The following is an 18,409-nucleotide window of genomic DNA, read 5'->3' on the forward strand; positions in this document are numbered from 1 at the left end:
GAGAATCAAGGTCATGTCACCCTCTTAGAATGAGTTTGTAAGTTTTCCTTCCATTTCTATTTTTTTGGAACAGTTTCAGAAGAATAGGTATGATTTCTTCTTTAACTGTCTGGTAGAATTCTCCTGGGAAACCGTCCTACCCTGGACTCTTTGTTGTTGGCAGATTTTTTTTTTTTATAACGGATTTTACTTCATTACTAGCTATGGCTCTGTGCAAATTTTCTATTTCCCCCGTTTCAATTTTGGTAGTTTATATGTTTCTGCAATTTATCCATTTCTTCCAGGATGCCCCATTTGTTGACATATAATTGTTCCTATTACTCTCTTTTAATTATTTGTATTTCTGCCGTATTGGTTGTCATCTCTCCTCTTTCATTCATGATTTTATTTATGTGAGTCCTTTCTCTTTTCCTTTTGACAAGTCTGGCAAGGGATTTGTCAATAAAATATCAGAGCAGAAATATATGATATAGAAATAAAAAACCCTGTAGAACAGATCCACGGAATTTTTCCAGGTTGCAGTTCATTATTAATAGTACTTCCTTGTTCGTTCTTTCACTGAGTCAGAAGACACACACTTACGATCTTTGAAAGGAACATTAAGAAATTTATATGTATGATTTGTCCTTATTTGTATTTATTTTAAAATTTAATGATAAATTCCTTAATTAAAAAATGCAACACTGCACACCTGTTTGTTAATCAGGAGTCACATTGTAGTTTTCAAGAAGCAATCATGTCTCCATAATGGAAGCTGATACACGTAGGAGACTCGTGGTTGTACTAAAGTGTTGGATGCCCCACATGGAATTCATAGTGTAGCCTAGCTGTCCACTGAGACATGGGCTAATGTGACAGAGAGTGATGAAATGCTTCTCAGGTGATGCTCTAATAGAAAGTCCACTGATGAGTAGTTGCTGTGCAGTTTTATGATTAGTTTGAACGAATGAGTTTATATTTTAATTTATATTATTACATATTTATTACTTAATAAAGTTAGTATTTCAGTATGTACCAACCACAGTGGAATTATTTTTAATGCATTTTTACAAACAGTGCACTTAGTGGTGCATATAGTCAAGTATCTTTGTTGCCTAACATCGTTATTTTGACTATCAGAAACATATGCTCTGCAAGAAGCTCTCACATGAGATTTGGGGAAATAGGAGACAAGAATGAGTTACTAGAGAAAACCCTATAAACCTTCTGTAACTGTTAAATAATTTCAGCTGTCACTTCGACGCAAAAATGCCCCTGACTAGGTTGCCTAATGCCCCCTTCACATCCTTATTCCTCAAGGTGTAGATAAAAGGGTTCAGCGCAGGGGTCACTACTCCATAGAAGAGCGCCATGAATTTGGGCTGGTCTCTTGAGATGGAGGAGGGGGGCTGAAGGTACATGCTAATGGCTGGACCATAAAAGAAGAACACTACAATGAGATGGGAAGAACATGTTCCAAAGGCCTTTTTCCTTCCCTCAGAAGACTTAATTTTAAATACGGCATGTCCAATGCAAGCATAGGAAGCAAGAATTGAGCCTAGCGGGACAGCTAACATAAAAATACACACCACAGAGAGTGTGAGCTCATTAGCAGCCTTTTCTCCACAGGCAGCCTTTATCAGAACAGGAATCTCACACAGCAAGTGGTCCAATGTATGGAGTCCACACAGTGGTAACTGCAAGGTAGCAGTGGCCTCTGGGACAGCATACATGATACCAGTCAACCACACAGTGGATGCCAGCAGGATACGGATGCGTGGGTTCATGATGAGGGTGTAGTGTAGAGGCTTGCAGATAGCCAGGTAGCGATCAAAAGACATAATAGCCAGAAGCAGACATTCTGTGCCCCCCGTTATGTGGAAGAAATAAAGCTGAGCTGCACACCCCACATAGCTGATCGTCTTCTTGGTGCTTCCCAGGTTAAACAGCATCTGAGGGACGATGCTTGTGGTGTAGCACGGGTCCAGGAAGGAGAGGTTGGTGAGGAAGACATACATGGGGCTGTGCAGACGGGCATCTAACCTGGACACCAGAATGACGGCCGTGTTTCCTGCCCTGGCCATGGGGTATGTTATAAGAAGAATAGCCAATAGAGGAAGCTCCAGCCAAGGACGATCTGCAAAGCCTAGTGGAACGAGCTCTTTAGGATGGCTGTTATTCACTGTGCCGCCATCGTCACCTTATTTCACCTACAGCAGGGAAGTGGCAGATGTTGGAAGCATTAGGAAAACTGCATTCGCCATCCACTCACAGAAGATGGGTCACAGGCCCTTGTGGGGGAACAATAAACAGGATCTGGCACCAGTGCCTTACTTTCCCTCACTACACAATAGAGGTGGTGTCTTTAGACAAGTCACCTGCCCATTCGGAAACTGAATGTAGGGCAAGGATGGCGACAGCTATCCCCTTGTGTTACAGGGAGAGTTAAAAGCAAAGTGGGAGCGTCTTGTATTTGGGAAACTCCAAATCAGGCTTTTCAAACTCGGCTTGCTTGCATAAAAATCATCGGAGGGAGCTGTTAAATGTACTTCATTGGTTTCTGTCTCTGGGTGTCTGATAGAGTGGAGGTGGCATGGACCCAGGAGACACTGATGCAAGGCATTACTGAAAGATTATGAACGGTGAAGGTCTTGAGGTCGTTGACACACAAGACGAATAAACGCAGAGATCTAATACTCACCATGGCAGTCTCGTTCACACTCAACCAGTGTTGAATAATTATATCATCCTTATGGGGAGTAGGAAGGTAGGTTTTAAACAAGTCTGTCTTCGTATTTTGGAAATAAGTAAGAAATGTCAGCTTCCTGAAGTATGCACTGAGAGCGATGAGCTATGACATCTGTTTCCCATGCTAAAGAATTAATTTTTGAATGTATATTTTCTTGCATAAGAACTTCATTAAAACCGAGCACTTGTTTTTTAATTAAATGTCAGTTTATTTATCTAGTAGTTATTTTCCTTTATCAAGTGGGCTTATCATTCTGTTTTTATACGAAACTGGGTGGTTATTAGTGATCCACTTGATTTCATGTAGCTACCAATCCAACTTTTAACTCAGAGAAGTGGTTTCAAGAGGAAAGTCTATATTCCAATTCAGTCAGGACCAGAGGCTTGCCTATATCCCCAAATTATTTTACATATTCCTTTCCTTTTAAGATAAGAGGCACATTGTAACAGCAAAATTAAGTAGCTGAGTAAAGCAGTATTTTGGAAAGATTAACTGGGTAATAAATTCTTTTATTTATACTATTCTTTCCTGTGGTGGTAAACCGTTCCACAGTATCTAGAATCTTCTGTAGGATAAGATAGATCATGATTATGGTTATGAGGTATTCCACTGACAAATTCTAGGTTACCTCACCAGTGAGTTAGTGGTTTAAGGGTAACATCACCATCTATGGTTACAAAGTACAGTTTTCACATTCCGTATTTCATTAAATCCTCTAAGCCATCCTGCGGGTGTCTCACAAAACTCACAGCTTGAGAGCTTGTTTGGAGATGCCAACAGGGAGCACAGCTACTCATATACCCTTGACAGAAGAACAGTCCTCCTCTATGAGGGGGAAGACCATCCTCTTTGACCCAGCATACAGCTCCAGGAGGGATGCACATGGAGAGGAATGGAGGAGGGGACACCTGCCCACCCAGCCAGATCAGTTTAATCAAACCCTGGCAATATATGGGGTGACAGATGTTGCAGCCAGGACTCCCTGAACTTGTGGTGAGGAGCATCGAGTGTTGTAACGAAGTGATGAATCACTATATTGCACACCTGAAACAAATATCACACCCTATGTTAACTATACTTGAATTTAAATAAAAACTTAAAAACAAATCATGGCTAAGATGTGAATGTTGTCCTTTGATTACAAACTATTTCTAGATTAGAAGTGGACAGATAACCATAAAATGATAATAATTCCAAGTAATCCTTAATAAGACCTGTTTACTGAAAACTCCAGTAAGCACTTTGCATCCATTAAATCATTTAGTACTCTTTCCCAGGCCTTTTGAGAGGAAATTTTAGTATCCAGATTTTAGAAAGTTGTTAATCATTCATTTAGGATACTGTTAATCATTCAATGAAAGATTGTTGTGAATAACTAGGGAGGTTCTAAAGATTGAAAAGCAATTAATTCCTTAAATGATGTACTGAGATAATGAAACTATGATTTCAGAGATTCAATATTCCAAAGAAAGCATTAGTTGTCTAGAGATGTTTCCTGAAAGATGTTTCTCCTACACCTTATTCCACCTTGACATTTTTCAAGATGTAGCATGAGTGCATTGTGTTAGGAACACATGTTGGCCTAAGTTGTTTTTCAGGTGAAAATCGTGTGTTTTATTTTTTATTTTTAATTTTTTAAAAAAATGTTTATTTATTTTAGAGACAGAGAGGGCACAAGCAGGGGAGGGGAAGAGAGAGCCAGAGACAGAATCTGAAGCAGCCTGCAGGCACTGGGCTGTCAACACAGAGCCCAATGCGGGGCTCAAACCCAGGAACAATAAGATCATGACCCGAACTGAAGTTAGACACTCAACCTACTGAGCCACCCAGGCACCCCGAAAATCCCATGTTTTAGATGGGATATGACATAAAATCATATGTTGCTAAAATAAATATTCCAAAATTGTGTTCCACACACATTATTAAATAATTGTACATTAAGATCCTTATTGTCTACTAATGGCTACACCCACCTTTTAGATTTTTCTGTCATGAAATACTGTTCAATTTTTTAAGGAGTAATTTCAGGCTTGAGCCTCCGTGAATTCTTCCATAGTTAATTGTATCTAATTTTAAGGAGTCAGGTATGCTTACAACAATTTTATTAAATTCATATTATTTGGGATTTTGTTCACTTGACTCATCTCAGAAGCTAGTTTTGTTTGTGATGGTGACCAGCCCGGGGCCTCCTTTATTTCCTTAGATAATTCCCTAGGGATACTATGGCAATGTTCTAATCACTAAAATTCACTCTTGATGGAACTTTATAATTTTATCCTAGATTTATAATCTTCTCCATGTCATTCTCATGGTACTTAATTATTGTTAGCTCTTGGATTCATGACTTTTGGACCTTCTAACTTCCGTTGACTTTTCATCACTATTTTACTGCATAGAGGTCTATTTATCCTTAAATAGTCACATTATGAATGCTTAAAGTCACATTAATAAACTGCCAGACTTCCTTTTGACATCTCCTTTGCATATTCAATCACATTTTCATCCACTTTTGTTTTATTCATACATCATCTTCATCACACATTGTTGGTGTGAGACCCTGAGAAGGACTGATTACCAAGAGAAATCTACTTGCATTCTAGAGCCATGAAATGAGGTATTTCCAAAGTCTAAAAAACGTTTCCTGAATGAAATGCTTTCTCTTTACTTATGTATATTAGGTACTGTGATATACATACATTACCATCATCCCTAAGAATGGGCACTTTAAAACAAGTTTTTTTTTTACTCACCTTATTCTGGTAAATATCATTTGATAAAAAGGAATTTTGGAAGAATACATGAATCTCAAACTTTCAGAGAAGGACAGAGAAACACAGATGGGTATCTAAGAATTGGCTTCAGAAATGTTTCTTTTTCATTTGCAACAATGCTGCTGAAGAGAAAACACTTGGGTTAGGAAGACAGTAGTACATAATATGGAGAATGCATTCTGGGTGTGATATTTATAGTATGTGCTCCAGACTCTTGGGCATTCTTTTCAAACAGGCCATATGTGTTTATCCCAGATGAGCTAACAGAGAAAGTTCCTTGGGAGGGGTTGTCATGGAAATGCTTCTTATTATGGTTAATTACCTACTGAACTGAGGGTGGTAACAAGTCCTGTCTGTTATTAGGTTTGTTTTAAAATAAACTAATTTAATTTCCCAACATAAACACTAATTTTAAATAGGATACAATTGGAATAAAGCAAGTTTGAAGAAATGATTCTGGGGGATTTAAATGTCAGTTTCTTTAGGATCTATGTTCACTTACAGAATATCCCTCATAGATTTTTTTAATATACAAGAATTTGTCCACGTTTTTATTTAAATTCCAGTTAGTTAACATACAGTGTAATATTGGTTTCAGGTAGAACTTTGTGAATCATCACTGACATACAATACCCAATGCTCATCACAAGTGCCCTCTTTAATGCTCATCACCTATTTCACCCATCCCTTACCGACCTCCCTTCTAAAAATCATCTGTTTGTTCTCTATACTTAAGAGTCTGGTTCCTAGTTTGCCTCTCTCTCTCTGCCCCTATGTTCATTTGTTTTCTTTCTTACTCCAAAATATGACAAATTATATTCTTTTCTGACTGCCTTATTTAGCTTATAAAAACACATTCTAGCTCTATCCATATCATTGCAAATGGCAAGATTTCATTCTTTTTGTTCTTTTATTTTTAAAAATTAACATCCAAATTAGTTAGCATATAGTGAAACAATGATTTCAGGAATAGATTTCTTAATGCCCCTTACCCATTTAGCCCATCTGCCCTCCCAAACTCCTCCAGTAACCCTCAGTTTGTTCTCCATGTTTATGAGTCTCTTCCATTTTGCCCCCCTCCCTGTTTTCATATCATTTTTGTTTCCCTTTTCTTATGCTCATCTGTTTTGTCTCTTAAAGTCCTCATATCAGTGAAGTCATATGATTTTTGTCTTTCTCTAACTAATTTCGCTTAGCATAATACCCTCCAGTTCCATCCATGTAGTTGCAAATGGCAAGATTTCATTCTTTTTGATTGTCGAGTAATACTCCATTGTATATATACACCACATTTTCTTTGTCCATTCATCCATCGATGGAGATTTGGGCTATTTCCATACTTTGGCTATTGTTGCACTATTGTTATAGTGCTGCTATAAACATGAGGGTGCATGTGTCCCTTCAAAACAGCACACCTATATCCCATTGATAAATGCTGGTAGTGCAATTGCTGGCTCGTAGGGTAGTTCTATTTTTAGTTTTTTTGAAGAACCTCCATACTGTTTTCCAGAGTGGCTGCACCGGCTTGCATAGCTACCAACAATGCAAAAGAGATCCTCATTCTCCACATCCTTGCCAACATCCGTTGTTGCCTGAGTTGTTAACGTTAGCCATTCTGATAGGTGTAAGGTGGTATCTCATTGTGGTTTTGATTTGCATTTCCCTGATGATGAGTGAAGTTAAGCAGTTTTTTCATGTGGCAGTTGGCCATCTGGATGTCTTCCTTGGAGAAGTGTCTATTCATGTCTTTTGCACATTTCTTCCCTGGATTATTTGTTTTTTGGTGTTGAGTGAGAAGTTCCTTATAGATTTTGGATACAAACCCTTTATCTGGTATGTCGTTTGCAAATATCTTCTCCCATTCTGTCGGTTGCCTTTTAGTTTTGATGATTGTTTCCTTTGTTGTGCAGAAGTGTTTTATTTTGATGAGGTCCCAGTAGTTCATTTTTGCTTTTGTTTCCCTTGTCTCCAGAGACGTGTTGAGTAAGAAATTGCTGCGGGCAAGATCAAAGAGGTTTTTGCCTTATTTCTCCTCAAGGATTTTGATGGCTTCCTGTCTTACATTAAGGTCTTTCATCCATTTTGAATTTATTTTTGTGTATGGTGTAAGAAAGTGGCCCAGGTTCATTCTCCTGCATGTCGCTGTCCAATTTTCCCAGCACCACTTGCTGAAGAGACTGTCTTTATTCCATTGGATATTCTTTCCTGCTTTGTCAAAGATTAGTTGGCCATACCTTTGTAGGGCCATTTCTGGGTTCTCTATTCCATTCCATTGATCTGAGTGTTTGTTCTTGTGCCAGTATCATACTGTCTTGATGATTACAGCTTTGTAGTATAGCTTGTAGTCTGGGATTGTGATGTCTCCTGCTTTCGTTTTCTTTTTCAAGGTTGCTTTGGCTATTTGGGGTCTTTTCTGGTTCCATAGAAATTTTAGGATTATTTGTTGTAGCTCTGTGAAGAATGATGGTGTTACTTTGATAGGGATTGCATTGAATATGTAGATTGCTTTGGGTAGTATTGACATTTTAACAATATTTTTTCTTCCTATCCAGGAGCATGGAATCTTTTTCCATTTTTTTGTGTCTTCTTCAATTTCTTTCATAAACTTTCTATAGTTTTCAGTGTATAGATTTTTCACCGCTTTGGTTAGATTTATTCCTAGGCATTTTATGGTTTTTGGTACAATTATATATGGGATCGATTCCTTGACTTCTCTTTCTGTTGCTTCATTGTTGGTGTATAGGAATGCACCTGATTTCTGTGCATTCATTTTATATCCTGCAACTTTGCTGAATTCATGAATCAATTCTAGCAGTTTTTTGTGGAATCTTTAGGGTTTTCCATATAGAATATCATGTCATCTGTGAATAGTGAAAGTTCGACCTCCTACTGTCTTATTTGGATGACTTTTATTTCTTTGCATTGTCTGATTGCAGAGGCGAAGACTTCCAATACTATGTTGAATAACAGTGGCGACAGTGGACATCCCTGTCTTGTTCCTGACCTTAGGGGGAATGCTCTCAGTTTTTCTCCATTGAGGATATTAGCATTGGGTCATTCATATATGGCTTTTAGGGTCTCAATGTATGCTCCTTCTATCCCTACTTTCTTGAGGGTTTTTATCAAGAAACGATATTGTATTTTGTCAAATCCTTTCTCTGCATCTGTTGAGAGGATCATATGGTTCTTGTCCTTTCTTTTATTGATGTGATGAATCACGTTAATTATTCTGTGGATATTGAACCAGCCCTGCATCCGAGGAATAAATCCCGCTTGGTCGTGGTGGATAATTTTTTTAATGTATTGTTGGATCTAGTTGGCTAATATCTTGTTGAGGTTTTTGCATTCATGTTCATCAGGGAAATTGGTCTATAGTTCTCCTTTTTAGTGGGGTCTCTCTCTGGTTTTGGAATCAAGGTAATGCTGGCTTCATAGAAAGAGTTTGGAAGATTTCTATCCATTTCTACTTTTTGGAAGAGTTCCAAGAGAATAGGTGTTAACTCTTCCTTAAATGTTTGGCAGAATACCCCTGGAAAGCCATCTGGCCCTGGACTCTTGTTTTTTTGGCAGATTTTTGATTATTAATTCGATTTCCTTACTGATTATGGGTCTGTTCAAATTTTCTATTTCTTCCTGTTTCAGTTTTGGTAGTGTATATGTTTCTAGGAATTTGTCTATTTCTTCCAGATTACCTATTTTATTGGCATATAATTGTTCATTATATTCTCTTATTATTGTTTTTATTTCTGTTTTGTTGGTTGTGATCTCTCCTCTTTCATTCTTGATTTTATTTATTTTGCTCCTTTCCTTTTTCTTTTTGATCAAACTGGCTAGTGGCTTATCAATTTTGTTAATTCTTTCAAAGAACCAGCTTTTGGTTTCATTGATCTGTTCTACTGTTGTTTGTTTGTTTTTTCTTTTCTTTTTTTCTTTTTGGTTTTGATAGCATTAATTTCGTCTCTAATCTTTATTATTTCCTGTCTTCTGCTTGTTTTGGGTTTTATTTGCTGTTCTTTTTCCAGCTCCTTAAGGTGTAAGGTTAGGTTGTGTATCTGAGATCTCTCTTCCTTATTAGGAAGACCTGCATTGCTATATGCTTTCCTCTTATGACCACCTTTGCTGCATCCCAGAGGTTTTGGGTTGTGGTGTTATCATTTTCATTGACTTCCATATACTTTTTAATTTCCTCTTTAACTGCTTGGTTAGCCCATTCATTCTTTAGTAGGATGTTCTTCAGTCTCCAAGTATTTGTTACCTTTCCTATTTTTTTTCTTTTGGTTGATTTCGAGTTTCATAGCATTGTGGTCTGAAAACATGCATGGTATGATCTCGATCTTTTTGTACTTACTTATGGCTGATTTGTGTCCCAGTATATGGTCTATTCTGGACAACGTTTGATGTGCACTGGAGAAGAATGTATGTTTCGCTGCTTTAGGATGCAATGTTCTGAATGTATCTGTGAAGTCTATCTGGTCCATTGTGTTATTCAAAGCCATTGTTTCCTTATTGATTTTTTGATTAGATGATCTTTCCATTGCTGTGAGTGGGGTGTTGAAGTCTCCTACTATTATGGTATTACTATTGATGAGTTTCTTTATATTTGTGATTGATTTATATATTTGGCTTTGTTACATTTGGTGTATAAATGTTTACAATTGTTAGGTCTTCTTGGTGGATAGACCCCTTGATTATGATGTAATGCTTTTCTGCATCTCTTGATACAGTCTTTATTTTAAAGTCTAGATTGTCTGATGTAAGTATGGCTACTCCAGCTTTCTTTTGTTGACATTAGCATGATAGATGGTTCTCCATACCCTTACTTTCAATGTTAGGGACTTTTTTTCCCTTGCTGCTTTCATGATTCTCTCCTTGCCTGAGTATTTGTGTATTTGACTATGATATGCCTTGTTGATGGTCTGTTTTTGTCGAATCTAATGGGGGTCCTCTGTGCTTCCTGGATTTTGGTATCTGTGTCTTCCCCCAGGTTAGGAAAATTTTCCACTATGATTTGTTCACATAACCCTTCTACCCCTATTTCTCTCTCTTCCTCTTCTGGGACCCCTATGATTCTGATGTTGTTCCTTTTTAATGAGTCACTGATCTCTCTAATTCTTAAATCGTGCTCTTTTGCCTTAATCTCCCTTTTTCTCAGCTTCATTATTCTCTGTAAGTTTGTCTTCTATATCGCTGATTCTGGTTTACTTCATCCATCCTTGCCACCACTGCATCTATCCGTTATTGAAGTTCAGTTATAGCATTTTTCATTTCGTTCAGGCTATTTTTTACTTCTTTTATCTTTGCAGAAAGGGATTCTAATCTATTTTCGACTCCAGCTGGTATTCTTATTATCGTGATTCTAAATTCTGGTTCAGACATCTTGCTTGTATCTGTGTTGCTTAAATCCCTGGCTGTCGTTTCTTTGTGCTCTTTCTTTTCGGGTGAATTCCATCGTTTTGTCATTTTGAAGGGAGAAAAGGAATTAATGAGGTAGAAAGTTGAAATTAAAAAAATATTAAAATTAAAAAAGTAAACACACACACACACAAGTCGAATAAATGATGCTAGATCCTAGGTGTGTTTTGGTCTGGGTGTTGAAAGTGGTTTGACAGATTAGAGGAAAAAAACGGGGTGGGGTGAAGAATAAAAAAGGAAATGCAAATTGTTTGAGAATTTCAAGAAATGAATACACCGAAGTAGACTAAAATGAGATGATGGAGGTAAAATAGAATTTTAAAAAATATATACAAAAGTAAAAGAACATAGTAGAAAAAAATTAAAGAAAAATACTTTTAATAAAAAGTAAAAATAAATATGATTTTTTTCTTTTTATCTATTTAAGAAAAAAGAAAATAAATGAAAAAGAGAAAAAAGGTAAAAAAAGAAAAAAGAAAAGAAAAAAGGAATCGTTTTAAAATTTGAAAAGGGGAACACACTGTAGTAGACTAAAATAAAATGATGGAAGTAAAATAGAATTTGAAAAAATGTACACAAAAGCAAAAAATATAGTAACAAAATTAAATAAAAATATTTTAATAGAAATTGAATGTAAAAATGAAGTTTTTCTCTTTCTGCATTGAAGAACAAGAAAAGAAATGAAAAAGAGAAAACAAGAAAAAGAAAAAAAGGAAATTGAAAATTTGATAAGTTGAATACACTGAAGTAGACAAAAATAATATGATGGAGGTAAGGTCGAATTTGAAAAAAATACACAAAAGTAAAAAAATATATAGTAATAAAAATTAAAGAAAAATATTTCAATAAAAATTGAAAATAAAAACGAATTTTATCTCTTTATTCAAGAAAAAGAAAAGAATTGCAAAAGAGAAAAAAGAAAAAGAAAGAAAGAAAATTGAATAGATGAACCTGATAAAAGATGAAGTAGTACTGAAATTGGTTTGTTTTCCCTTAGAAGTCAGTCTATGTAGCTCTGTATAGTCCATAAATTAACCTGGCGGTGAGACTTGTATTCTTGAAGGGCGAAATTGGCCCAGTTGGTTGGGGCTCGGTGTAACAGTTCTGCTCTCCAGTAGATGGCGCTGCTAGCCTAATGGCGTTGATTGTTGCAGTGCTAGTAGGTGTGAATGCACATGCGCGGGAATGGTGAAAATGACGCCACCCAGCCCCCAGTCTGTTCTCCCGAATCAGCAACCTCGCATCCTTCCTCTGTCTTCAGCGTTTGTCCACTCACCGCTTTTTCACTCTCCGTGACCGGGCCCCAGTCAGTACTTCTCTCCCAAGTTTTGTCTCAGATGCGGCTGTTTTCTCCAGCCCCTTACTTCCGAAGGACTGCGGCTTTGGCCCTTCCCGCCCCTCTGTGGGAGGGTCTCACCAAGCAATGGCCAAATGCCGGCTGCACTCAAGAACACTTGCCAGACTCTGCTGTTGCCGGTGCCCTGAGACTGCGGCCAGGTACCAGCCCGCCCCAGAAAAAGTTCGTGAGATAGTGTAGCAGCAGTGTTTCAGGGATTATGGAAAATTTCAACACACATCTGGCACCAGGCTTCACCCTTAATGACCTTGTTCCAGCACCAACGAATGTGGCCATTTTCTGGGGTCTGCTGGGACCAGGTGGCTTCAACAGTCTCTACCAAATGTCCTTCCAGCAGTGGAACCGCTTTTCCCCATGTGGCCTGAGAACCTCCCGGACCCCACTCTGTTCCTGGGGATTCGCCTTTCCCACCAGAGCACTGCCAGGTATGGAGCTGCAGAGTTGCAGCCTTTGCGCTCCCCTTGTTTACAGTCTTAATGGAATTTAAACCCTCTCCTTTCTCCTTTCTCCTTTCTCCCTTCTTAGTTTAGTCCCTGCAGCTGTTTCCAATTTTCCACTTTCTCTCCAGCTGCTTTTGGGGAGGGGTGCTTTTCCCACATTCACCCCTTCTCCCCAGTCTCCATCCTCTGTTCCCCCACAAAGTAGTTCCCTACCTTCCATGGCTTCTTGCTCCCCAAATTCACCTCTCCGCACCATTTACCTGCTGAATTCTGTGGTTCAGGTTGTGCAGATTGTTGTGTTAATCCTCCAATCAGTTTTCTAGGTGTGTAAGATGGTTTATTGTTGGTCTGGCTGTATTTCATGGATACGAGACACACAAAAATCTTCCATGCTATTCCGCCATCTTGGCTCCTCCTCCAGAAGCTGCTTTTTGAAAGGGCACCCAGACTTGCTGTGAAAGAGGTGTGTTTGCTCATTTTAAAGCACTGCACTGAGGGACACAGGCTTGCTGAGGTAGTCTTGGGAAGTATACCAGTGGGTGTCCTTCCTGTGCTTCAGAGCCCCAGGATCTCCCAGACAGGAGCATCTGCATGTGTCTGGGGTATCTGGTGCGTCTGCTGCATCAGGTTTTGAGGCTGCCACCCAGGGATGTCCTTTGATTTCCTGGCTCTGAAGGCTGTGGGGCTTGTACTGTAATTTAATACTTTTCTATCTTAGAGATGGACATTGGGAGCTATCTATGTAGATGACCCCTTGTGTTTTGCAGATGTGGAAACTAAGGCCTAGGGAAGGTAAGGGACTTGTTAGAGATTTTTTTTTTTTGAGAGCAATCATGAGCAGTGGAGAGGGACAGAGGGAGGGAATTTCAAGCAGGATCCATGCCCAGCACAAACCCTGACACGGGGCTTGATCTCATGACCCTGGGATCATGACCTCACCTAAAATAAAAATCAGACTTTCAACCTACTGAGCCACCCAGGCACCCTGGGAGTTTTGTGGCTTCTCACTCCTCAAGTTCACCTCTCAGCGCCGTGTACCTGCTAAATTCTGTGGTTCAGGTTGTGCAGATTGTTGTGTTAATTCCAATCAGTTTTCTAGGTGTGCAGGATGGTTTAGTGTTGGTCTGGCTGTATTTCACAGATGCAAGACACATAAAAAACTTCCATGCTGTTCTGCCTCTTGGCTCTTTCTCTCAAGATTTCATTCTTTTTGGTGGTAGAGTAATATTCCATTGTGTATGTGTGTGTGTGTATATATATACATATACACACTATATATTTATATATACACACACACACACACACACAACCACATTTTCTTTATCCATTCATCAGTTGATGGGCATGTTGGATGCTTCCATTGTTTGCCTACTGTTGATAATGTTGCTATAAACTTTGGGGTGCATGTATTCCTTTGAATTAGTGTTCTTGTATTCACGGTTAAATACTTAGTAGTGGAATGGCTGTATCATAGAATTATTTTATTTTTAACTTTTTGAGGAACGTCCCTACTATTTTACAGAGTGGCTGCTCCAGTTTGCATTCCCACCAATAGTGTAAGCGGGCTCCCCTTTCTCTGCATCCTCGCCAACACTTGTTATTCCCTATGTTTTTAATTTTAGGTATTTGGAACGGTTTGAGGAGGTATCTCAGAGTTTTCTTTTTGTTTTATTTATTTATTTGTTTTTAAAATTTATCTTATTTCAATTTCAGTTAGTTAACATAAAGTGCAATATTGGATTCAGGAGTAGAATTCAGTGATTAATCGCTTACATACCAACACCCAGTGCTCATCACAAGCATCCTCTTTAATACTCATCACCCATCTAGCCCATCCCCCACCCACCTCCCTCCATCAACCTTCAGTTTGCTCTTCATTATTAAGAGTCTCCTGTAGTTTGTTTCACTCTCTTCTCTCTCCCCACCACCTGACTTCCCATATGTTCATCTATTTTGTTTCCTGAATTCTATAATGGGTGAAATTATATGGTGTTTTTCTTTCTCTGACTTATTTTGTTTAGTGTAATACATATAACTCCTTCAATATCATTGTAAATGTCAAGATTTCATCCTTTTGATGGCTGAGTAATATTCCATTATATACATAAATAGTCTCTTCTTTATCCATTCATCAGTCAATGGACATTAGGGCTCTCTCTAGTTTGGTTATTTTTGATAGCATTGCTATAAACATGAGACTGCATGTGCCCCTTCAAATCTGTATTTTTTATCCTTTGGGTAAATACTTACTAGTGCAAGTGTTGGATTGTGGGGTAGTTGTATTCTTAGACTTTTGAGGAACCTCCTTACTTTTTTCCAGAGTGTCTGCATCAGTTTTCATTCCTACCAACAGTGCAAAAGTGTTGCCCTTTCTCTGCACCCTCGCCAGCATCTGCTCTTTCCTGAGTTGTTGGTTTTAGACATTCTGCAGGTGTGAGGTGGTATCTCATCGTGGTTTTGGTTTGTGTTTCCCTGATAATGAGTGATGTTGAGCATCTTTTTATGTGTCTTTTAGCCATCTGGGTGTCTTCTTTAGAAAGGTGTCTATTCATGTCTTCTGCCCATTTCTTCACTGGAATATTTGTTTTTTTTCGGTGTTGAGTTTGATAAGTTCTTTATAGATTTTGGATAGTAACCGTTTATTAGATATGTCATTTGAAAATATCTTCTCCCATTCCATAGGCTGCCTTTTGTTTTGTTGATTGTTTCCTTCTATGTGCAGAGGCTTTTTATTTTGATGAGGTCTCAGTAGTTCATTGTTGCTTTTGTTTCCCTTGCTTCTGGAGAAATGTCTAGTAAGAAGTTGCTGAGGCTGGGGTCAAAGAGGTTGCTGCTGATGTTCTTTTCTAGGATTTTGATGGTTTCCTGTCACATTTAGGTCTTTCATCCATTTTGAAGTTATTTTTGTGTATGGTGTAAGAAAGTGGTCCAGGTTCATTCTTGTGCACAATGCTCTCCAGGTTTTCCAACACCATTTGTTAAAGAGACTGTTTTTCCAGTGGATATTCTTTCCTGCTCTGTCAAATATTAGTTGGCCATACAGTTTTGGGTCAATTTCTGGGTTCTTTATTCTATTCCATTGATCTATGTGTCTGTTTTTGTGCCAGTACCATACTGTCTTAATGATTACAGCTTTGTAATACAGCTTAAAGTCTGGGATTGTGATGTCTCTAGTTTTTTTTTTTTCAGCATTTCCTTGGCTATTTGGGGTCATTTCTGGATCCGTACAAATTTATAATTGTTTGTTCTAGCTCTGTGAAGACTACTTGTGTTATATTGACAAAGATTGCATTGAATGTGTAGATTGCTTTGCGTAGTATAGAAATTTTAACAATATTTGTTATTCTAAATAATTAGCATTGGATGTTTTTCCATTATTTTGTGTCTCCTTTAATTTCTTTCATAAGTGGCCTATGGTTTTCAGTGTACAGATCTTTTACCTCTTTGGTTACTTTCTTCATAGGTATCTTATGGTTCTTTGTGCATTGTAAATGGAATTGATTCCTTGATCTCTCTTTCTGTTGCTTCATTATTGATGTATAGAAATGCAACCAATTTCTGTACTTTGATTTTATATCCCATCAGTTTGCTGCATTTCTGTCCTAGCAGTTTTTTGGTGGAGTCTTTCGGGTTTTCCATGTAGAGTATTATGTCATCTGCGAAGAGTGAAAGTTTGACTTCTTCCTTGACAACTTGTATAGTTTTTATTTCTTTTTGTTGTCTGATTTCTGAGGCTAGGACTTCCAGTGCTAGGTATAACAACAGTGGTGAGAATGGACAGCCTTGTGTTCCAAGGACAACCTGTGTTCCTGAAAGCTTTCAGTTTCCCTCCACTGAGAATGATATTAGTGGTGAGTCTTTTGTACATGCCTTAATGATGTTGAGGTGTGTTTCTTCTATACCTATTTCCTTGAGGTTTTTTTTTTTTTAATCAAGAAGGGATGCTGTTTTGTCAAATTCTTTTTCTGCATATATTGAGAGGATCAGGTGGTTCTTGTTCTGATGTGATGTATCAGGTTGATTAATTTGTGAATACTCAACCACCCCTGCAGCCCAGTAATAAATATCACTTGATCATGGTGAATAAGTCTTTTAATGTACTTTTGTATTCGATTTGCTAGTTTCTTGTTGAGGATATTCGCATCCGTATTCATCAGGGAAATTGGTCTGTAATTCTACTTTTTGGTGGGGTCTTTGTCTGGTTTTGGAATCAAAGTCATGGTGGTCTTGTAGACTCAGTTTGTAAATTTTCCTTTAATTTCTATTTTTGGAACAGCTTCAAAATAATTGGTAGTACATCTTATTTAAGTGTTTGGTTGAATTCCTCTGGGATGTCATTGGGCCCTGAACTGTTGTTTTTTGTTTTTATGTTTTTTTTTTCTAGGAGTATTTTGGCTAACAATTCAATTTCTTTACCGATTATGGGTCTATTCAAATTTTTCATTTCTTTCTCTTTCAATTTTGGTAACTTGTATGTTTCTAGGAATTTAACCATTTCTTCCAGATTGCCCAATTCTTTGACATATAATTGCTCATACTATTCTGTTATTATTGTTTGTATTTCAGTGGTGTTTGTTGTGATCTCTCCTCTTTCATTTGTGATTTTATTTTTTGGGGTCCTTTCCCTTTTCTTTTTGATAAATCTGGCTAGGTGTTTATCAATTTTGTTAATTCTTTCAAAGAACCAAGTCCTAGTTTTGTTGCTCTGTCTACTGTGGTTTTTTTTTGATATCTCTACCATTGATTTATATATCATTGATTTCTAATCTTTATTATATTCCTTCTTCTGCTGGTTTTGGCTTCCATGTGCTATTCTTTTTCCATCTCCGTTAGGTGTAAGGTTAAGTCATGTATTTGAGACATTTCTTCCTTCTTTAGGAAAGCCTGGATTGTTATACACTTCCTCTTGTGACTATAGTTGCTGCATACCAGAGTGTTTGGACTGTCATGTTTTCATTTTCATTGGCTTCCATGTACTTTTTATTTCCTCTTTTATTTCTTGGTTAACCCAGTAATACTTTAGCAAGATGTCCTTTAAGCATCACATATTAGTGGTCTTTCCAGTTTTTTCTTGTGGTTGATTTCAAATTTCATAGCATTGTGGTCCAAATAATATTCAGGGTAGGATCTTGATCTTTTTGTGCTTGTTGAGGGCTGATTTGTGTCACAGTATTTGATCTATTTTGGAGAATGTTCCACATACACTTGAGAAGAATGTGTATTCTGCTGCATCAGGGTGAAATGCTCTGAAAATATGTGTTAAATCCATATGGTCCAGTGTGTCATTCAAAGGCATTGTTTCTTTGTTGATTTTCTGTTTAGATTATGTGTTCATTGTTGTAAGTGGGGTGTTGAAGTCTCCTACTATTAAGGCTTTGTTGTCAATGATTTTATTTATATTTGTGATTAATTGATCTGTATATTTGACTTCTTTCATGTTGGGGGTGTAAATATTTATAATTGTTAAATCTTCATATATAGACCCCTTATTTATAATGCCCTTCATCTCTTATTACGTCTTTGTTTTAAAATCTAGTTTGTCTGATAAGTATGACCACTATGACTTTCTTCTGGCATTCATTAGCATGATAGATGGTTTTCCATCTCCTTACTTCAATCTACTGGTGTCATTAGGTCTAAAATGAGTCTCTTGTAGACAGCATATAGATGGATCTTGGTTTTTTTTTTCCCCATCCTTTCT

General features: G+C 37.6%; 1 protein-coding gene across 1 annotated transcript; it reads right to left on the reverse strand.

Moving 5' to 3' along the window:
• Positions 1–1,228: 1,228 nt before the first annotated feature.
• Positions 1,229–15,158, reverse strand: LOC106989713 (olfactory receptor 2B6-like). The gene is made up of 2 exons (XM_027051900.2): positions 15,089–15,158; positions 1,229–2,179 (listed from the first exon to the last, which is right to left on the reverse strand). Exons 1-2 carry the CDS (start codon positions 15,156–15,158, stop codon positions 1,233–1,235), a joined length of 1,017 nt encoding a protein of 338 aa, XP_026907701.2. The 3' UTR covers positions 1,229–1,232.
• Positions 15,159–18,409: the final 3,251 nt, after the last annotated feature.

This window comes from Acinonyx jubatus, chromosome B2 (genome assembly GCF_027475565.1).
Source record: "Acinonyx jubatus isolate Ajub_Pintada_27869175 chromosome B2, VMU_Ajub_asm_v1.0, whole genome shotgun sequence".
Taxonomy (NCBI): Eukaryota; Metazoa; Chordata; class Mammalia; order Carnivora; family Felidae; genus Acinonyx; species Acinonyx jubatus.

Coding starts and splice junctions, on each gene's coding strand:
- LOC106989713 (XM_027051900.2), bottom strand. CDS start 15,158: ATGAGATACCACCTCACACCTGCAGAATGTCTAAAACCAACAACTCAG. Junction 2,180..15,088: donor AAGAGCAGATGCTGGCGAGG/GTGCAGAGAAAG, acceptor AGGTGAAATAAG/GTGACGATGGCGGCACAGTG.